We start from the raw sequence: 23709 nt of genomic DNA, 5'->3' as shown, positions 1-23709 counted from the left end.
AGCCTGACAGACCATAACATAAACACATAGTGAGGGATGCAGATATATGAACAGTACTTGCTCGTGAGTTAGAAAAATACTATTTGCACATACCCTCATTATCACTCCCCTCACTGAGAATTACTTCAGGAAAACAACTTGTGAACAACTTGAGATGATGCAAAAGAAGGTAGTTTTATGTGAAACGTCATACAGAACTAATTTTAAAAGGAATGAAACCCCAGCCAAATGAGCAATGCTTCCACTAAATATTGTTTCCATAATTTTCCACCATTCAGAGAGGAAAATGTAGGCATTTAGGTAAACATAAATGCTTTGTGAAAATTTAGTCCAGGATCCACTTAAGATAGAAAAGATTTACTCAGCCTCATTAATAATATGGCAAAAAATGCAATTTACAAATGAAAGGTTAGTGTCTTTCAGTTTCTAACTTATAACAAGTACGTTCAGTATAGCTGTAGTGGCATGGTGCTCCAGTCCCTGCTACGTGTTAATGTGATGCCTTTCCAATTTTTGCTCACTCAGTTTGGTCAATTGGTTGAACATAAGTTCCATGTGTGCTGTACTCAGCAAGGTAGAAATTTATGAAGACACTCTCTTCTCCCCAGAATTTAAGATATATTCTTTTACCTTAAATAAGGATTTCATATCCTTAATTGCTGGGTGTAGCTTATAGGCAGATATCTAGGCAGATATACCACATTTGAAGCTACTTTAAATAGTTTCCCAAAATATAGAGTAAATAATGGTTTATTGTAACAAACCACTATCACTATTATCTTCTCAGAGCTCAAGGAAATGTTGGAAATTCTCAGATGTAGAGATCAAATAAACTCACTTATATCTGAATAAACAGAATTTTTAGCCTATTTCAGCTTTAATAGAATTTTTTCAGAAAAAAAGCATATATATGTGTCAGATGTTTTTCTGTAATGGTACATAAAATTATATATGTTGAAAATGATGTTATGAACAAAGAAATCAGATTAATGTTTCAAGTTTCCTTTGATTTACCTAGTTTTTATAGTTGGTTAAATGCTTCTGGAACTTTTTATGGAAAATTATTTATTCTTCAGTTGCATAAAGTCTTTAAAAACTTAATTCAACACCCATAATACTTGAATCTGCTCTATTTCATTTACTTTCACACATTGCTTCATGTTTTATGAATAATTCAGATACCTAACAGCACACTTAACCTAGGAAAAAGCAGTAGCTTTCCCAACACAAACCCACAAACATACTGCAACTCTCTCCTTCTTACAGATTAAACAAGAGCTCCCAAAGAATTCATAACTACAAAAAGGGGAAAAAAAAACAATTTGAAATCTTCCAGTTGAACAAAATATACATTTCTTCATATGTACAAGAGAAAGGCATTTTATTTCATTTACTTCATATTAATCAGACAGTAAACTACCTTTTGAAGTTAATCAGAAATACCACGGGATACATCAGGCAGTGCCTTAAGTCTTGTGATCACCTGCACCAACTGAGTCTACACAATTTATGTTGCTGAGCATGACGAACCTTCATTTCTGGACCAAAGGCTCAGATGGTCTATTACATTCTGTACTAGTGCTTATAAGAGCAAAGATGTTTGAAAATACTCTGTAAGCTAAATAATTCAGATGATGACCCACACTTGCTTTCTGTATTCCTACTCTATTTCATCTGTTGTATATGAAACACTGACACTATGCCCCAGAGCTAAAGACAATTCTTGACATTTCAGCTGTCATTATTCTGCAATACAAAATTAAATAGGGGGATGAAAAATCAGTTTTCATTCACCCATAAAGCTGTAGATCAAATTAGATAATCAGAAACCATGAAGTTGAAGTAAATTTTAAAATTTGTGAGAGAAGATTGACTCAGATTCAGTTATTCACAGGTACAATGTGAAAACCATGAATTTGCCTTCATTTTAAGCAAACATCTTAGGAACTGGGTCCAGTTAGAAACGTCACTGTTAAAGGTAGACCTCACAAGGAAAGGTACACGGATGCATTTGTGAACATCAGCCATGTCTTACACAGCTCCGTAAGACAGTTCCCTCCTCACACATTGTATTCCCCAGCCTTGAGCTACATAGGGCCATGTTTCTCTCTTTCCCAGAACCTCCACTCAACCAGGTCAAGAAATATCTTCTCTACTTCCACCTTTCATTGACCTAAGAAGAAACCAAGCTCCAGGTCCTCAAGACTCCACGCCCGGGGCCTGAGTCAGAGCGTTCTTTACCATCAAGCTGCCATGCCATAAGGAATTCCTTCGTATACTGTTTCCTAGACTTGTCCCTATATAGCTAATAATATTTGTAGGAGGCAAAATTATCTCATGGCATCCCACAAGAAGAATGACTATAATTGGACTAAGATGTTGGGAACAAGATTTCCGATTGTCCGTGAAGCACACTTTGTTCTGCCTTACCAAAGCAATGAAAAAATAAACACATGCTCAAATGTAAGCACCAAACCTTTTGTCAAAATTACACACATACACAGCACCATGGTTTTCATACCTTTGCAGCCACTGATGAGTTAGGTTTCTCCAGCAAGTCCCAAAGTTTCTTCCTCTTCTCAGGACAACAGGTGTTATCAAACTCTTCTCCCTCTCGTTCCCGCATGGTCTCTGCTTCTCGCCTCAGTTCTTCATTCATTTGTTCTTTCTTCTGATGGTACCTGGCTTGGCAGCAGGACTCTAAGTAGATCTCGTCAATCCCCCAGTAATCAAGCTCTTGGCCAAAAGAGAGTGCACACATTTCTTCCATCATGTGTAGTTTCCCTGTCCGGTAAAAATTTAAAATGGATGTGAAGGCTCCAGGGTGTCGGTCAAAGAAATACTCATTCTCGTTCAGGTTGTAGTCATCGCACACCTCCAGGAGACTCTCATGTGTATTGCAGTCTCGAAGCTTTCCCAAGCGTGTCCTGGGTAGCCTATCCAGAGTTCTCCATAGGACTTCGTGGTTGAGGCCCCCCACGTTGATCTTAACTCTCCGAGAGCACGTTTTGCTCCTGATAATGTCCACTGGTTCTGGAGGGAGAGAAAGTGTCGACCTTGACGTCTTCCTATTTAAGCCAGGAGGAGCCTTTTCTGCCATTGTGAACTGGACAGAGCTATGGAGCCAGTGTCCTTAAGAAAAGAAGGTCAGCTGAAGCAGTATCCCTCTGGGGCAGACATCTCCACTGACAGCTGAAAAAAGTAACAATCATCTGGTTAATTGTGTTTTGCCTAAAATACTCCCCATTCTATCAGACCATGCTGCTATAACATGCAGAAGATGTGTTATTATTAATTTGTAGATAGTAATTATTTTAAGATATAAGGAAAGGGGATAAACTACATAATAAACTGCACAGAAGAGGCTTTGTGTTCAGTCAGTTGTACACATCTGTAAAATGACAAGTCTTTAAACCCTTCTTTCTCAAGCTGCAGATTAAAAGACCCAGATGCTAATGAAGTCTTCCTAAAGAAACCACACACACACAATTACAGTGGTCACACCTAAAATCTGCCTAGCCAATTCCTGTTTATAATGTTCAGTTGAGACTGATGGCCTTCCTCACCACTGCCATACCCAGTCACTTAAGCCAAAGCCCTGTGAAACCATGATGCTTATATCTTCATCAAAATACATGAAAGGTCTCACCAGTAAGTCTTCTAAGCACTCCTTAAGTCTTCCACCATTATCTTGCCACCTGCATCGAAGCACTGGCTTATGCCCTTAGCATCTCTTGTTTTCCCTTAGGCTTCACAGGCAAGAGCTTGACCCCTAAGCCATTTCTCCAGCTCTTGTTTACATCTCTGTAATTGCCTCCGAAACTGGATCTAAAACTCTGGTTTAACCATATGATAATCATTTAGTCACACAACTACTGGAATGATCTACCGAGATACAAATTTGACTTTTCCTTGTATGTGCTTTACTCCCTGAAAGGCCCGTGAAAGGCATAGCTAGTTTGGCCTGCAGGCACTTGCTTGCTTCTCTATCCTTACATCTTTGTCCTTGTCTCTACCCAGAAGCCACCTCTTATCTCAGTGCTTCCAAGACACTCAATGCATTCTGAAGTCACAGTACTGGACTCCACATATACTATGTTTTCCTACACACACACATACCTATGATGAATTTTAAGTTATCAATTAGGTGCAGTAAGACTAATAGTGATAACTAATAGTAAAAATGGAACAATATAATAATATACTGTGAAAAAACAAATTTAAAATGTATGAATTGTTCATTTTTGAAACTTTCCATGTAATATTTCTGGACCTTGTTTGACCATAGATAATTAAAACCACAAAAAGTAAAATTATGGGTAAAGATGACTTCTGTATTCCAACAACCTTATTCTGCACACAGAATGTCTCCACTGCTTGGCCTGTCCAGGCTGTGTCTTAGAAGGGCCTCCATCTTCCCCATTTCCTTTTGAACAATTGTGGCATGCTCATCAAGTCTTAAATCAGACAATACCTTCCATAGGAGGTCTCTCATGAAACAGCCATTCTGGGATCATGAATCTGTGATCATCTCTTCTATCTCACTATTCCACAGAAACATCTTTCTCATGGTGTACTGAAAGCTCTTAAGAACAAAACTATTTTTTTTCTATTTTTATGGCCCTGTTACTGAGCACAGTGAGTATACGTTGTACATGTTGAACATAGTTGAAAACTGAATCCATTATTAGCTGTTTCCCATAAGGTAGCTTATAAAAAGAAAATGACTAGAAAATACAGAAATAGAATTACTAGAGTCACATGTATAAAATGTACCTGTATGTACATGTTCTATGTACACAGAATTTGTCAGGATATGTTATGTTTGTGTTCTTTTTGCATCATGATTCTTTTGTTCTGTGTACTAATTCTTAAAAAAAATATATTGCTACTCTAATAGTTCCTCTTGCTCTCTGTTATTCTGATCTTCAGCATGAAGATTCCTTAGAGTTAACACCCTGGAAAGGCTTTTGTACAGAAATCACAGAGCTTCAAGAAACCACCAATAATGTAAAACACTGTATTTCACAAGTCAGTGGCATACTTCAAATCGAAGAACTTTCAGTTTTAAGAGGTCCAAATAATTAGAACTCTCCTTTAAGATGCACATCAATTTCTGTATGCTTCTGGTTTCTTTACCCTGTAGATTCTGTGAATTTCTCCATCTGGACGGGATGTACCTTCTCAAATGAATATTAATTAGCCTTATGAAAAAGTAGATGAGTCCATATAAGTCCATATAAGAAGGAATTTAGATGTGGCCTATAAGTATATTTGAATCAAGAGTTTTTTCAACTATATACTTGCAGAAATATCTTGAATATCTATCTATCTATCTATCTATCTATCTATCTATCTATCTATCTATGTAGTATATACATATGCCCTTTTCTCAGGTGAAAAAAATTATCCATTTTTACAAAAAAATAAAAAAACTATAATTATTGGGTAACATAAATTGTCTGAGTTTCAATTTCCCAATCTACAGAATGAAAATGATAATATCTGCTTCATAAAATCTTCATTATGACAATTAAATGAAATAATTCATGCATAGTTCTGACTTCAAGGGTTTTATCTGAATAGAATATTTATATATCTCCCTTATGCATGGTTTATAACCTCTAAAGGAAAAAATGAGTTATAGAAGCTATATTGATTTCTATTAAATATATCCTGGTATGTCTATTGTTTTCTGAGGCCTTACCTTTTCTCTACCAAGTACTATATCCACATAATAGGGACTTCACATTATGCATCATGGTAACATTAATGCTCATATCCACATTTTGTATTCAAGTGAAAATAAGCTATGATTTTTATTAAATAAGAAGTATCAAGTAAAACTGGATGAAAATACAAGGGATGAGGCAATTCTAGTCATGAATCTGAATGTCCTGTCTCCATCAAATGTACTGACATCTCAACAACCCATATAAATTCTGTAGCTAGTCCACATGAAGAATGAACAGAGTAGCAAATTCGTTTTGTATTTGGATACGAATGGACATAAGATGAGCTTACTCTTTTAGACTATCCTTTCTATTTATGGGACGAACATCAACAGTTTTTGGAACTGATCTATCAGATAGGAATTTTTCAATAAAGAGAGCTAACTCCAGCATGACACAAATCTGAAATATTTGTGATCAAGGGTAGAGTGTGACTTGACATCTTGTAAAAGCCATCACCAACAGCAAATGTTATGTCAGAGTCATTGGCAGGTCACTAACTGTCATAACTAATTTCACATCTATGACGTAGAGTAAATTTTTCTTTTTGCCGGGTGTCTCACGTGAGAAGTGAAGAGAGGTCATGAGACTTAAATTTCAAAATATCTTTGTTACTGATCAACAGCTTTCTATTATAAGAAATCCAGTGTTGATTACAAACCCCACAATAAAAGAAAGAGTGAAACTCAATGCCCTTTCTTCAAAGCAGGAAGAGAGAAATCCAGCCTGACAGGATGGCCTATTAATTTGATTTTCTTAAGACATTATCTGCTCTGGCTACCATTACTGTGGTTAAATTATTTTTCACTCTCCCTTGGTAGAATATTCTGCATGTTACCTGATGAAGAGTAAAAGTTCAAAGGCATAAGTTCTTGAGCAGCTGTGGCTATAAATGCATCTTGAGAAGAAAATATATCTTCTTCCCAAGGAAAAGAAAAATTATCTAAATCAAGCTGCTTTTTGTTTCAAATGCTGGAGACTGAATCCAGTGTCTCATACAGTGTCTCATGTTAAGTGGAAGTTCTACCATGAAACTAAACAACAGCCCTTGACAATTTTTCTTCTCTTCCCTCCCCCCGCCTCTTCCTTCCTCCCACTGTGATTTTATGGACTTTTACCATTTTATACCCTCAAATCACTATCTTCAGTTTAGATAGGAACAAAGTATATTTATTTTTGGTTTCTATACAGAAACTGCTTTACATATTTCCCTTCAAAAGCCATTTAATTTTTATCATGGTGTGAACTAGACTACCTTTTGAACATCATAAAAGTTTCACTCATTTCATTTAGTGTTTAGCTGATTTTCAATACTTTAACATTTCACTTTCAATCTATGTTCTTTTCAGCTGTATGAATTTTACTTTTAACAATGCATTTGTTGGTTCCCTCTGGATTAGGTATTGTATCTTACTACTTTAGTGTGTTTGCAAAATTTATGTTTTTAATTTCAGTAATGAAAGTGGACACAGTGCTACAATTTCTTACATATAATTTTATATGTGAAATTATATCTACTATAATAATTTTACTCTATAAGAATTAATCATGTAATTTGGTTTAGTATATTCTATAAAATGTAATAATTCAATGCTTAAAGTATAGGTGTTTAAACTGTAAAATTTATATATATGTGCAAATGGTCAGTTACAAACAAAAGACATATATTTATGTCAGGGGTGAAATCTCCATGAGCATTTCTTTGGCAGTTGATTTATTTCTCCTCTCTGGATCAACTGGAAGTCAAGCCTATAGCAGATCTATCGGCCAGTGTAAATGTACTAAACATCCCTTCATTAGTGTGTTAGAGGAAAAAGCAATGCTTTAAACAGTAAACAACAACAAACATTTGCATTTAGCACAGCTGCACACTGCTTCTATTAGCAGTGTGGAATTATGTTGCCACCCGTTCAAGGCCAGCATTAACAAAACACAACTTTCTGCTTGTGGCATAATAATTATAAGCTTCAGGCTTTAGGTTGGGGGGGATTTTTTTGTTTTGTTTTGTTTTGTTTTACTGTGGTCTCAGAAATACTAGCATTATGTCACTTGATACTTCCTTAGTGTAATCAGGCAGGGTAAGTTACATGTGCATTTCTTTGAAGACAAAAAGCAAATTTTTCGAAAGGTCTCAGTGATGTTTTAAGTTCCACTTTTGTGTTGCTAGTATAAGCTGAGCATTCATGTGTATACAAATGGTTTGGAGACCTTTTGCTTATACTACTTCACATTAGCAGCACAGCATTTAAAGTTTTGTGCATGATATTAAACAGGGTATTTTATAGTACCTCTTTATTTTAGAGACACCATGAGTATTTACAGTAGATATTTGGAGAGGAGCACAAAGTACCTGTTAGAAGACAATGTAATACATTTTGTGAAAAGTGTATTACCTGCTGAAATTTTTAAATCAATTCCAAAACTTACTAATGAAAAAAAACAGTAAAACAATAACAAGTAAAAATTAAATCAAGCTTATTATGTAGAAACAATGTTCATAGGAACTTTGTGGAACATTTCAGGTATTATAAAACATTCAGCAAGCTTTGGATTATTTTGAAACTTAGAAATATTACTGAATTTCACACTATGATTTTTCAACATGTCAAGTACCAGTTAGGACGGAAATGTTACCTGTGCCCTCAGAGAAGGAAAAAGTGATAATTTTTTTCTTCAATCAAAGGCTACTAATGTCAATTTGTTGCTCAATTTTAGCACAACTATTTACTGTTTAGTTAAAAAAGAAACAGAACTTTTATCCTTCATATAACCGATGCTTTTTTTAGATACACTCAAATGAAATCCTAAAAGCTTTGCTTTCAGTGGTCAAAGGAAGCATTGTGTTGCGATGAGAAGGAGAAAGGCAGATAATAAGTAGGATATGTAATCTGAGCAACTTTCAATATCATAGATGTCTCCAAAGTTATAAATAAACTATTTTAGTTAGATACTATTTTCATCAAAATACAGAATTATTTAAAGAACTAGACCATATGTAAGTGTGTTTTCTATAATCAGAGAATAAAAATTCTTTTATTATAATGCTTTTATAATGTTCTTTTATAAGAATAGCTGACAAAAATCATTTTCTCCTGTGAAGAAATATAACACTTGGTTATAAAAGCATATAAGAGCCCTTTATACACAACAAAGTATAGGCATGGCTGGAAATGTTCAGTTTTCTTCAAAACATACACAGAAATTTTCAACTTTTCTATGAGCATCTCTGGCCATTCATCTAGAAGATTTTCTATCATGGAAGAGTGCCCTTTACGTTGGTATCTGAGATGTGTTCTTTTAAGTGTTCCTTTTGCAAAAGTCTTCCTAGAGTTATAATGGAATGAAGAGAATCATATAGATACAGATGAAAGATGAGAAAAATACAGAAGGCAACCAACAGAGGAACTCTGGGTACCAGTGAAAGGCACGACAAACAAGGAGCCTCCCTGTAACCTCGGGAAAACAAAAGCACAACCTTCACTTGCTACCAGGTGTTCTATGTGGATGGTACAATGTACCATTTGGAGGAGTTGCTTTAATTTCATATTCCATTTGGGTTGTTAGGTTTATAGTAAATATTTGGAGAGAAATGCAAAGTAACTGTTAGATGACAATGTAGTAAAGTTTGTGAATATTTTATTACATTTAGATGTTTGGCACAGGGCAAATTTAGCCTTTATAAAACCAAATCAAGAAATGTTCATGAAACTGGGATAGAGTTTGAACATTTTGTTGACGGATATCCATACACCTTCAAATTAGGTTCCAACCCCTATTTCTCCATGATGAGTATGGTTTGCTTGGAAGCTCAGGGACTAAGGACCAGTCTCTACGACATATGTTTATCCTTGTGCTTTGAGGGTAGAATCTCAGAACATGGCAGAAGGGAGCTTGAACATGGTCTACCTCAATTATTTACAGCTTTTAATCCTGACATCCAATAAAGTCACATGATTTAGTTGGCATTACTTGTTCTCTGCTGAACTGGAACCAGAATCCAGATCTGTAGATGCCTATAAAAATCTCTTTCCATCACATCATACCACATTGTCCTTTGCTTTTTGCCTTCTAGTCAATTTTATGTCTTTGCCTACAACTACTTCAAAATATTGATTTTTTTCTACCCAAAGCTGCCTGTGCTATCTCTTTTATATTGTTCATTTTAGTGAGGCTAGTAGTATAGTCAGGAAACCTAACTGTGTTCTAATAAAGAGAGGTACATGTCAAAGAATCTTTCCTTCACGCTTCCCCAGATCTAGTCGCTATTAGACCTGCCTTCTGTCCTGGACCTCTCCAGGGCTCTGCACAGTTCAGGCCCAGACAACTCATCACAGCTATCTTCTGCCACAGGGGCTTCCACGATTTTCTGTGAGACACAAAGACAACAGTGCTTGAACTCTACTTATATCTGTGTTTCTGGCATGAACCTGGCTTCCCCTCAGTCTCTTCCTAAGTTCTAGAATCTTCTTTCATTTATTTTAACATGCTGGTCTCCTTCTTTTACAGGAAACAGGCACATCTTTTCTTTCTCACATTCACCTTAATATATCACCTTAAAGCCCACATCTTAGAACTTTCTGCACCCCCCTGACTATAATTCTATTTTAAGAGTTTCTAGAACTAGGTACATTTAGCCTTTAAATGTCAAATTTTATATTTTATTTATTCAAACCTCATTTTCCTTTCATTCTAGTTACCTCATATTATTTATCATTTCTCAAATCTGGTATGACTTCCATGTATGCAATTTTCTTTTCCAATTCTCTTTCTGATCAAGCTTCATTCATTACTCAGAGTTAAATATGACTTCCATGGATCTTTTTCAGCAGTCTCTTTCTCATCAACCCTCACTCATTACTCAGAGTTAAGAAAAAATATCTTTTCCAGCATAAGAAGTTCTCCTATCTCAATGAGCTAGTACTTAGTTTTACACATTTTAGTGCTTTTCTTGTCACCTCACTATTAATTTAGAGTTCTTTTTTTTATTCAACCTGTCAGAAAATATTGAGGATCTACTTTGGTTAAGGAAGTCTGAGATTTTACTAAACTTAGAGTCTAGTGTAAGTAAATAGACAATATATATTGTATATACATATCCATAATTTATTTATAATTTTATTATATATAATTATTTTTATACACATATTATTTATATTTAATTATATATATTACATATACCTTATTATATATTATTTAAACATTTATTATATATGCTATATATAAATATATATATATATATGAATATATATATATACACACATACATATATATATAAAGCTTAGCTACCCAAATAAACTATAATGTAAGAAAAACAACAATGGTAAGGAAAGTTTGATATTTGTGATATTGTGATATAAGTTCACAACAGGACAACAATCCTGAGTTAAGTAAGTGAGAAGGAAAAAATGAGTCTTACAATATTTTCACCTTTGGTTTCTTAACCTAGTATGGTACATGACATGACTTTTTTTTTGTTTTTGTTTTTTGTTTTTGTTTTTCGAGGTAAGGTGTCACTCTAGCCCAGGCTGACCTGGAATTCACTATGAAGTCTCAAGGTGGCCTTGAACTCACGGCGATCCTCCTACCCCTGCCTCCCGAGTGCTGGGATTAAAGGCGTGTGCCACCATGCCCGGCTGATGACATGACTTTTAAAAATGTTTAAGAACCACCAAAAGAATAAATGAATGAGTGATTGATGAATTTTAATGTAAATGTATCTTATGTGTATGGTACTCTTTTATGTAGGTCAGATGCTGTCGTTATCATTAGTAATAGCTCATGCACTGAGCATGGTGGTGCATGTCTATAATCCTAGCACTTGGATTGAGGTAGTATGGTTTTCTGTAAGTTTAAGGCCAGCCTAGACTACATAGTAGGTACCAGGTCAACCAGAACTACATAACAGAATATGTCTCAAAAAATAACAACAAAAGCAAAATAATAATAACTTTCCAATTTAGTTGGAAATTCTGCTGACCATTATTTGCAGTATTAATAAGGGCTAGGATCAACACATAAACTAGATTTTCTGGAAGTAAGTCAAGACCAAATTTTAAGATCCTTGAATAATTGTCACTAACATTAGAATGTTCTATCTCAATAAACTACAGGATCCACTGCCTAGAAATGCTGAAATGGATTCCAAGTAACTAATGATGAAACAGGAGAAACCACTTATGAAGACATGGACAAGATGTCCTCCACAGTTCTTTCTCTCCCTGAGTCTTTGGTTCCTGAGTTGTCTATGTGAATATAATTCTTCATCTACATTTTCCACTGAACATATAAACAAAGGAGAAAATTTCCCTATTGTCAAATTCTCGAGTTTAAAACTTTATAAATGTGATTCTTCTATTCCTCAGCTTAATTCATCCATGCTTAGGAAAGGCATTCAAGCTCCCCAAAGTCAATATGATAAAATCTCTATAAATAAAAAATAAAGAAAAATGAATATTGCAAAGTCAGCATATCTAATTTTATTTCAAAAGGTAAGTACATATCTTCAATAATGACCTATTCTTTTTCTAAATGATATAATGTGGAGTGAAAACTCAATGAAACACCTTGAATAAGGGGAATAAAGCAGAGATGCATGAGTTGGGAAAATAAGTGATGAAGTAGAAAATAAGTGATGAAGTAGAGATTTTCCTGGTATAATACAAATGTATTAGTGTAGCCTTGTAATATTGTAATCTTGCAGCCTTATGCAATGGCCTTGATGTTTCTGTCTGCTCAAAATTAATATAATGAAATCTAAGCTGGGTGCCATGACACACACCTTTAATCCCAGCACTCAGGAGATAGAAGTATGAGGACAGCCATAAGTCTGAGGCTACCTTGATACTATAGAGTGAATTCCAGGTCAGCTTGGGCTAAAGTGAGGTCATATACCTTGAAAAACAGTAATAATAATAATAATAATGATAATAATAATAATGATAATAATAATAGGTTGAAATCTTGCTCCAAAATAGTTGTATTACATATAATTACAAAATAGTGGTCATCATAAGTTTTATTAAGTGGTGATTAATTCATAAAAACTGAATCCTCATAGATAGAATCAGGAGGCCCAACAAGTACCTTGTTGTTACCACTATATGAAGATGTGATGGGGAGGAACTATCTATTAAGCAACATTTTTAAAGCATCCACACTTAACTCAGGATTGTTTTCCTGTTTTGAACTTATCACACCTTCCTTACCATTGTTGTTTTTCTTACATTAAAGTTTATTTGGGTAACTTAGATTTTTAATAGTTTATTTGTATTTATCTATTTGAGAGTCAGAGTCAGACAGAAGGAGAGAGAAGAGACAGAGAGAATGGGCACGCCAGGGCCTCCAGCCATTGCAAATGAACTACAGAAACATGCACCGCCTTGTGCATCTGCTTATGTGGGTCCTGGGGAATCAAACATAGGTCCTATGGCTTTGTAGGCAAGTGACTTAACCACTAAGACATCTCTCTCCAGCCCCTAAGTTTTTTAATATATGTAGAACTAGGGTTCTACAACAATAATAAACAACTATTGGTAAGAATATAAGGCAGACAGATAAAATGACCTACCAGCAACTCTGAAATTTGGATGTTAAATTTACTGCCAACACCAAAATTTAGCACAACTTGATAAGAAAAAAAAATCAAAGCATTTGAGAAGAAAAATGAATTCATCATTTTCATCAACAGTTTCTAAAATAAAAATGTGAAAATTAGGGACCACAGATGGACTGACTGAAGTCCTGAGTTCGTGTGATTGGTACCAGATGATACAGTTTTGAAATAATTTCAAAAACACTGTGGAAAAAATCAAAAATTATGGCAGCAACAGTATAACAGAGAGTGTTACTTAGTTGTAGAGAGAAAACATTAAGGAATGAATTATAGCTCTGGGCTCACTGAAAAGGGCAGTGTGATAAAAGTGGTGAAGTTAGGAAGCATTTTCCTGTTTTTCAACTCTTCTTTAATGTTGCCCTATTTTTTCATTTGCCTTCAAGGAAAGACTAATTGTTCTAGATTCAGTGATGATTAATATTTAAAGCACTCTTTTTGGAATGTGTATATATCTTGGTGGTTACGGCACTTGCATACAAAGCCTGGGGAGCAACATTTGATTCCCTGGTACCCTCATAGAGCCAGATGCACATGATGGCACATGTGTCTAGAGTTCATTTGCAGTGACAGGAGGACCTGGAACACCCATTCTCTCTATATCCACCTGCCTCTTCCTCTCTCTTTCTCTCAAATAAATAAGTAAAACTAAAAATTTGTTAAAAAGCACCCTTTTACAACATTTTGTGAGCATGCAAGTGCCAAATAAGTTATTGCAATGAGATTTAGATTTGATTTCACTTAAGATTTAAATTCCTACAATAAAGATTTATATTCCCTAGAAGGTAGGGTTATTCTTGGAATTATATCTGAAGAAGAGCCAAAGTTATGAGATCATTTGATTTGTGCACTTTATTAATAATTATTGTTTTCATCATCTACCAAATATTGAGTGATTAATCTATGCAACCCCTGTGCTTACTCCATTTCATTGTAATAATGAGATTTCTTATTACTTTGCGTCTACCTTGGGGTCAGTCTTAATATCTTTTACTTACAGGCTGACTAAGGTTTACAAAGGCAAGTATCACCCAAGGTGACCCATTCAGCAAGTGTTAGCTCTAGGAACTCCACCCAGTTCAAAACACATGCCTTAAATCATAAAAGACATTAAGAATTTCCCTGCATGGCAGGACTCTAGTTTCCAAATTAAAAAAAAAAAAATCAATTATGAGGCTGGAGAGATGGCTTAGCAGTTAAGGTGCTTGCCTGAGAAGCCTAAGAATGCAGGTTCAAATCTCCAGGTCCCATGTAGACAGACACATAGCGATACAAGTGTGCAATGTCACACATGCACAAAAGGGCGAACATGCATCTGGCACTTGTTTACAGAGGCAGAAAGGCCCTGGTTTACCTGTTCTCTCTTGCTCTCTGTCTCCTTCTCAAAAATAACTTTTAAAAAATCAATTATGGAATCAATGTCAGGCATTTCTCCTGGTATGATATATAAATTGGAGAGAACCAGATGTGATTCATATACTATTATAGCTACTCCTTAACCTACCTTGTCTGTACAACAACTATCACATCACAGTTTCTACAGAAAGAGTTGTTTAGACTGGCAAAAATTTATATAGCTCTAAATTTTTCAAAATAAGCAATTTTTAGCATGTGGCCTTCAGTAGAAGTGCTATTATTAGTCTTAATATTCAATACTTATGGTCAAGGTAGACTCTGAAAGATGTTTTTAAACATTAAAAGTTAAAAACAAAAGAATTTCACAATATTTAAAATAGAAACATCAGTGGATTTGAATCATCTTCCCATTGTCTATTCAGTATCAGGGTTACAGGCCAAGGCTCCCAAACCTAAGTTATTTCAATTAGAATTTGCTACCTCAGTGCATCAAAGATAAACATAACACTAAAATGGCAGATGAGGAAAAAAAGTGAGTTAAAAGTAATATCAAATATAAAAAACACTTACTATAAAGTTCTACCTTAGCTCCATCTATATAATTACAAATACATTTATTATGCTGGAAACAAAAGCATTTTTTAAGGCCCAAATGAAACCAGAATCTGAGCTTCATAGGTAGCCGTATTAATAGCTTCTAAGTGTTCTCTGTGCACTTCTACAACACCTAATGAAAATGCTCTCCTTCGGTTTAGAAAAAGCCAAGATTCCAAATTTAAAGTGACATTTATCTCAAGAGTAGATTAATATTTAATGATAGTCTGATTAATAATTATGATTTTATGAACTGGGGACATTTAGTATGAAAACCCCTGGACCCATTTTTTTTTTTTTCAGAGCTGTTCAGGTTCCAGATAAAGGAGCCAAGACAGAATACCTCTCTTAAAATGTTACTTTACTATAATAGTTCAGAATTTTCCCTTCTAAACAACATGTCCTTTATTTATTTATTTATTTATTATTTTTATTTTTATTTGCAAGAAGAGACAGAGAAAAAGAAAGACAATAGGCACACCAAGCCTTCTAGCCACTGCAAACCAACTCCAGACGCATGTACCACTTCGTACATGTCACTTGAGGCATCTGGCTTTGTGTGGGTACTGAGGAATTGAACCTGAGTCCTCAGCCTTTGCAGGCATCTCTCAAACCCGAAGACACCATGTTCTTATTCTAAGATTACCTCCTAAGAATACTATCTACTTGAGAGAGGCAGTGCAGAAAATTTACGAGCCAGAAAAATGGGTACTTTCAAAGGATTAATGGTAACTATAATACTATTTAGGTAATAAATAGGAAAAAAAAATCCAAATCACTATGATATGGTAACTTACATTCTCCACATTATTAACATTGAAACTCTAAGTCTCCAAACTGTGTAAACAGCAGCCAAGAACTATCATCATTTTTAGGGGGGGCAAAGAGTCAGGGGATCTGAAGTATTTTTTTGGTTTTTTCTTATTCTGATTTTCGTTATTGAACTAAACTGACAAAACATCTTTTGTAAATAAGGACAAAGAAAAAGAAAATGATAAGCAAAAGAAAAGGAACTTATTTAAGGGCACAGTGGCATATCCATGTCATTTCAGTCCTCACAAAGGAAATGAGAAAAGAGAAAGAAGAGGAAGGAAGGTACAAACACAGAAAGTCATGTTCAGGACAGCTTGGTGTGAGAAAGAAAACACTAACAACCACAGGAGACAAAATTTATAAAGATAACACTCTGCACGTGTATGCTACTGTTTTGCATTTTGAGCAGATCACATAAGGTGAGGAATGCTATCAAAAGAGAACAATCCTCTGGTTATAAAAAGGAGACACTGCATCCAGATCCCTTCAGTAGGAGGTACCTGGGAGATTTCAGTTGAGCCAAAGCAGGCCCAGGGTGCCAGAGAAGGCTGACGTGTTTACATATGGTAAACTGAAGGCCAACATTGTTTGTAAATGGCTATTTCTGGAATTTAAATCATGCTGCTTTAGAAACTTAGGGTTTCCTAAATTAGCTCATGTTAATAGTGTAGATTCATATTTTCTAGCATGGTAGTCGCTAGCCAAAGTGGCTATTTACATTTAAATAAAGGTTAATTTCTCAGTGTCAGCATTTCAAGTATTCAACAGCTCACATAGCTACTGTACTGGAAGCACAGAGATAGAACATTTCCATCATTGCATCAAGTTCTAATGGAAACCTTCCTAAGAAGTTACGAAGCCGAATTCTGTTGTTAAATAAGTTTAGCTTTTAATGAAGATGAGAGAAATGTCCTATTGGAAGCATCATGTATTTCCACACCTGTTTTGGTATGTCTGTACAGCGCCCGCCTCCATTCCCATCAGTGTTCGACCCCGGCCTCCCATAACATACACCAGAGCCTCACAGATCTAGGAGTCCCTGACAAGAAGATTGTAAAGGGGGCATGAGTATAAATAGTGCACGACTACGGCGTGGCTGCTCACTAGGGGTTGACAAAGGAAGAAAAGCTGGGCATGGTGGCGCACTCCTTTGATCCCAGCACTCAGGAAACAGAGGTGGGAGGATCGCTCTGAGCTCAAAACCACTTGGAGGGAGACTACATAGTGAATTCCAGGTCAGCCTGAAGTAGAGTGAGATCCTACCTCGAAAAAAAAAAAAAAAAAGGAAGAAAAGTGGGAAATCATTTAAAAAATTTAGGCAAAATCTAGATGAATGAATCATGTTTGACATTTGAAAGAAAAATGCAAAACAAAAAAAAAAAAAAATGAATTAAAGCCAGGCATGGTGGCGCATGCCTTTAATCCCAGCACTTGGAAGGCAGAGGTAGGAGGATCACTGTGAGGCCACCCTGAGACTACATAGTGAATTCCAGGTCAGCCTGGGCTAGAGTGAAACCCTACCTCAAAAAACCAAAGAATTAAAAGATAAGAAAAGAAATTAAAAATCCAGTAAGTTGTAGAAGAAAGCCAAGAGCGTAAGATGAGTCACTTAATAATGGCCTAAGACATGGTCCAATGCACAAATGGTCCAATACACTGTTCTTGAATCCCTTCATTGATACATCACCCAGCTTTTCTAAGAATACAGATATTAACTGAATGGACCTCTGCTAGACACTTACAGGAGATTTATTCTAAATCCCATGTTCCTACAAACCACAGCACACTGAGCTTATGGGGCTTGACCATTTTAATTCCACCTGCCCATGTCTGTAAACATTGCTTACTCCCACACACGAGTTCCCATGTTCCAAGAAGACACCCTGCAATATCTCTAAAGCCCAATTTCCTGACTATGAAGACTTCAACTTGTTTCTGTCTCATTCTTCTCAGATGTCACGTTGCCACTACCTTTCTAACCTTCTCTTAGGATAGGCTCATCCTGACTATTAGAAATAGTAGGAGTGGGTCTAGGGAGATGGCACAACAGTTAAATGTGCTTGCTTGCAAAACCTGCTAGCCCACGTTCATTTCCCCAGTACTCATGCAAAGCCATGAACAAAGTGACTTATGTCCGGATTCCTTCACAGCCATAAGAGGGCCTCTCTGTCTCTGTCTGGGTTTCTCCCTCTCCTCTCCCGACACACTCATATGTGTGTGTGCGTGTGTGTGCATGTGTTTTGAAAAAAGAAATAGTAAGAGCCCAGAAAGAAAGTATAAAGTTATCTCTGGGAAATAACTGTGGTATGATGTCTCAACTACCCCAATTTAATAAACCACCACTCACATGTAGTATCTTAACTCTTTTCAAAATTGTTCATAACCCAAGAACCATCAATGTTTTGAACCTAGGGCAGACTCAATGCCATCATCACTAGAGGAGACTTGGGATGTTCATGTCTGTTTTATTAGACTATAAACTCCACTAGGGTAAAGATTAAGATTGCATAATCTCATAACCTAGCATCTAAAAAGTACTTAGCAAATCTTTCCTAGGTGAACATCTTTTAAAAGCTGGGATTAAGTTCAAATCACTTAGGCAAGGAGAAGTAATAAGAACTGCTTGTTACAGGAAAAATAAATATTCCATTGTTGACCACATGGCTATATTAAATAAGCATTCTTGTAAAAGTGAGACAAATAGGGGTTAGGTGGTTCTGCATGATGAAATACCCTTGACTTTGGGAGTCAGCCACTAGCACTTGACAAAGAAGAGTGGGGCAATTCTGGAAGTATCTATAGAGGAAGAGAAAGACCAGCAAACGGCCGGTGTGTATAATCCAGTAGGAAAGCCCTCATGGTGAGAAATGCTACTTCCATTCCAGGAGTAAAGATACCTAAGATTTAATTAGAATTAGTTTCTTTTCTGTGCTATAATTACCATGCTTTATCCCAAAGCATTCAGTCAGAGTCAGCTATATATAAGCACCTTGTAATAGTGATGGTGCTTTAGAGACTGAAGGAAGATATGTCCTACAGGAAAATGTCCCAGAGGTCTAGGAAGAGAGCCAAAGAGAAGACAGGAGTGTGCACTGCGCCACCTATATCGTGGGTTAACTGGTAAATTAGATTAATACACGCCCTTCTATCCCCACGCCCAATTTATTTTGAAGGAAGATGGCTGCAGTAGGGATGGGTAAGTGTCTATTAAAATGTATGCTTCACTTTCATTAAAGAACTACTGTCACTGAGGCATTCCTATTGAATCAGGGATTCCATTTCTCTGCTGCCCTGTCCCATCTAGGTTGAGGCAGTTTGTCTAGTACTTATGAATGGGATAAGGACAGAAAGATTTCACATCTGAGCCAAGATGCTTAAGAAATAGTTGAGCCTTTCCTCTTCTCTCCTTTCCTCTCGCTCTTTGTGTATGTCTCCTTCACACACCTTTCATTGCACTGTTGGAGAAATATACATGGTCTCAAAAAGCTAATATTATGGGTTTGGCTGCAGAAGTGATTATTCTACCTCATTCTAAAACTGATACTTTGAATGGAGCTGCAATTTTTTTTTTTTAAAAAATCTAAATGTTTTTAACACTGGCATCTGCAAGGAAGATATTACAGAAATCAGTGTCCTGGAGCTGTGCTGTCTTGACAAAGGTGCCTAAACTTAAAGGGCCAGCCCATGGCTACAGAGCAAATGCTTAGAAAGCCTCAGAATGTTATTGTATGACAGTTGTTCCTCACTATTTAGAACAAGGTAATAGCAGGTGATTGATAGCCACAGGGAAGAATTGCTAGCTTGCAAATAAAGACTAGGAAGAGTAGCCCAAAGAAATGCAGACCTTCATGTTTGGAATAGTGTGTTGCTCCAGGGACTATCAGGTGAGGAGCCAAGTGAAGAAGACAGGTAACAAATGCCCATTAGCACTTCCCAGATAGGGTAAGTTATTCTGCCTTTCAGCAAATATGGGGTTAATAAAGCCTATTTTGCAGATGATCCCTTAAGTAACTAGTTAAGATTTGTGTAGCTGAGACATGAGCAAAGAAATTTACCATGCTCAAGAAGTAGAAGCTGAAAAGAGTGCTCCTGGTCAGTGGGATAACAGAAAGCAAATAGATAAATTGCCTATGAAAATTTTGAGCGAATTGTGCTATCAAAGAAATGAAAGCTGACAGTAAGGAAAAAGGAAAAATTCAAAACAGTAAGTTGTGAACCTAAAACAACTTCTGGACATCCAGTCTTGAATAGGAAAGACATGTGGATGATAATATGAGTTCTGGGCAAGTCATATGCCCCTGGCAGATGTGATTGAGAGTAGGGGGCAACAAAGAGCCTCCCAGAGGATAGCTAGCACTGCAGAAAGCATGAGCAAGGTTCTTCCCAGAAAAGAAACCCAGGGTTTACTAAAGAAATTCTCTCCACTGTGCAGGCAAGGAGTTACTGACAGGGTCTACTAGGATTTCTTCCACACTAAAGATCTATGAAATAGAAAATTTAAAAATATTTTATTTATATTTAGTTACTTATTTATGAGAGAGAAAGAGAGATGGAGTGGGGAGGGAGGGCTCCAGCCACTGCAAACGAACTCTAGACACATGGGCCATCTTTTGTATCTGGCTTACATGGGTTCTGGGGAATCAAAGCTCAGTCCTTTGGCTTTGCAGGCAGTGACTTAACCACTAAGCCATCTCTCTAACCCTCCAAGTAGAAATTTTAAATGCAATTTATTCTAAACCTAGTCCATCCATGCACAGTAAGAAGCCACTAACCCAGTTCACCTTTCAGTGCAAAGATTTCTGGATCCATAGGGACCCTGTCTAGGCTAAATGGGGTCAACATTTAGCCTTACTACACTTTGAGACAGACTCTGTAACTAGGTTGGGAGTGGGTTGTGAAATGGATTCTGGATTTTTCTACATGAAGCCAGAGAGACAAATATGTACAATAACTATTTAGAAATACTGTAATCTCTTTCAGTGACACAGAGTAGCTGCCCAGCCATAGGTTCCATACCCAGGCCTCCTCATAAATGGATAACCAAGGTGACTACCTTAATGACAGAATAGGAACAGAAGAGAGGTGGGTCCCTTCTTATCTACGCCTCCTTCACAGCCATTCTTTTACACAAGTTCTAGCTAGATGCTGAGGAAAAATAAAAGAGGCTAGGTACCCAAGCCACTGTACTGAACTGACACACTGGATCTACATGCAAATTAAAAATAAATATCTCTTCTGTTAATCACTAAAATGTGAAGGTCTATTACAGAAGCTGATGTTACCTCCACTAGTATAATGATATTTAAAGATAAAAGAAATGGAGGTTAATACTTGCTATTATGACCCACCTCAGGAGTTAGGACATTTAGAGACACTTGTATTTCAAATGTTTGCCATCAGGAGTCCAAACCATCCTCTCCCCATAATCATTGCTGTATAAGTAAGTTCTGGTGCTCATCCTACCTGCATTTCATAGCAGCCTTCTTAACTGGTTACCCAGGTATCAGGCTTCTCCCTTCTTGGAATTCAACATTCTCATTCTAGCATAGAGATTGTCTCCAAAAGTAAAATAGATTATGTCATTTCTTTTTAAAAAATGCAGTTAAGGGCTGGAGATATGGCTTAGCAGTTGAGGCACTTGCTTGAGAAGCCTAAGGACCCAGGTTCAATTCCCCAGATCCACAAGATGTCGCATGGAGCAGGTTTGTTTGCAGTGGCTAGAGGCCCTGGTGCACCCATTCTCTACCACCACCCCCACCTCTCTCTAATCAGTAAATGATATAAAAATATATTTCAAAATGCACTTAACTTGTGACTACCTGTCCTACAGGATTAAATCCAAATGATTTAGAAGGACATATAGCAATTTGACCTTAGTCCTCTTTTTCTTCAGCTTTTTCTCATGCCACCTTTTTACAACTGCTAAAGCTGAACCTAGTCACCAGCCCACTCACCCCACTTTTTTTTTGGACAATGGTTTGAAAATACTTTTCCCTGTGCCTAGGACATGCTCCATATGCCTCACTAACCACCTGGAGAATGCTTACTCATCTTTTAAAAAGTGATCTTAGATGTCACTTTATCCGTGAAGGCTTGTCTGACACTCCTACGTAGGAAATGAAACTCTGACAGTTGTGATCAGATCATCCACATCAGCCAACCTTACAAATTATGCCTACTCTTAGGATGTCTCAAGTGCTTAACAATATACCTGATTTGCTTGTGCTGCTGTTTACTGGCATGTTACTTGCTAAACACACCTTCTTCCCAGAACCTTGAGAATAGGGAGGGCATTATCAAATGAGCCAGTCATGCATTACAACTATGTTATCTTTCTTCAATAGGAAAAGATAGTCTCAATTAGCACCATGAAATGCATGAGAGGAATGTAGCCCCCTTTTAGGGTGTTTTTTTATTAGTTATGGACATACTCAGTATGAAAAAAAAAAGCATGTGTTGAGTGAGTTTCCTAAAGTTATAAAGATGTGGAGGCCAAGGTCCATGAATACAAGAAACCCTGTCATGTGTGCAGGAACACTGTATCCTCCAAAACATCTTGTCAGACACCAATCTAAGCAAAACTCTGCTTATTATTGTGTCACCAGATCTTACTTCTATTGCAGAGAACATTCTATTTTTAAATACCTTATTTTCAAGGAGAGAGAGAGAGAGAAATAAAAAGAAAGAGAATAGGCACATGAGGGCCTCTTGACCCTGCAAAGAAACTCCAGATGCATGCATCACTGCGTGCATCTCGCTTTATGTGAGTACTGAGATATCGAGCATAGGCCATCAAGCTTTGCAAGAAAATTCCTTTAACCACTGAGCAACCTCTCCAGCCCAGCACAGAACATTCTTTACATGAGAAATTTCTAGGAATGTAACTGTCACATTTGGAACTTCACCAAGATTTGTTCACCACTTTGGAAAATTGTGTCACCCGATAAAATGCTGTTCATGTTAACTGATTCACTACTATAGCACACCCACATGTGTTTGCAATCGGTAGCTGTCACACTCAATGAATACATCTATTTCACTCATTTCAAAATGCCAAATATATAAGTGTTACTAATATTCAACAAAAGCTTATCTTCTTATCCAATCTTATTTTATCCCAACTTATCTAAACTTAGGTGTGCATTTCAGTGGCATCTGTTTTTGTTATATTTTCTATTTAGTTATATCCAAGCCTCTACATAGACATACATGCTATCATCTCTAAAACTACTTTCCTTTTATTTGTCCTTTCTATTATATACAACAATTTATATTTAGTTTTAAAATATATATGTAAAGTATATGTTACGTTATCTATAAAGATCATTTTAAGAAAGTAAAAGGACATTACAAAATAATGCCCATAAAGGAGACCTTGCATTTAACTGAGGACAGAGTCATGCCTTTAAATGTATAGAGTAACTACATATATATTTTCCCTGGGATCATTCTGTGATGCAGCTACTCAACTGGATTGCCATGCTGCCCGCCAATGGCATTTATGGTACTCTATCAGGATTTATTTTTCTGTACTTCTAGGCCATGAGTGCATGATGTCTCATTTGTGTTCACTCAAGGTTCAGCACAGAGGGCAGGCTTTCAGTC

At 36.4% G+C, this 23709-nt stretch overlaps 1 protein-coding gene across 2 annotated transcripts in view; it reads right to left on the bottom strand.

Annotated features, from left to right (window-relative positions):
• Kcnb2 (potassium voltage-gated channel subfamily B member 2) overlaps positions 1–23709 on the bottom strand; it is a 425449-nt gene that overhangs the window by 395755 nt on the left and 5985 nt on the right. For both annotated transcript variants that reach the window (XM_045142575.1, XM_004653288.2), the window contains exon 2: positions 2522–3192. In XM_045142575.1, coding sequence (XP_044998510.1) covers positions 2522–3100 — 579 coding nt within the window. In that variant the 5' untranslated portion in view covers positions 3101–3192. The remainder of the gene's footprint in view (positions 1–2521; positions 3193–23709) is intronic.

The sequence above is a fragment of the Jaculus jaculus genome, chromosome 2 (assembly GCF_020740685.1).
Source record: "Jaculus jaculus isolate mJacJac1 chromosome 2, mJacJac1.mat.Y.cur, whole genome shotgun sequence".
NCBI classification, from domain to species: Eukaryota; Metazoa; Chordata; class Mammalia; order Rodentia; family Dipodidae; genus Jaculus; species Jaculus jaculus.
Note: the sequence above shows the minus strand (reverse complement) of the source record. Positions and strands in the feature narration are given on the sequence as shown.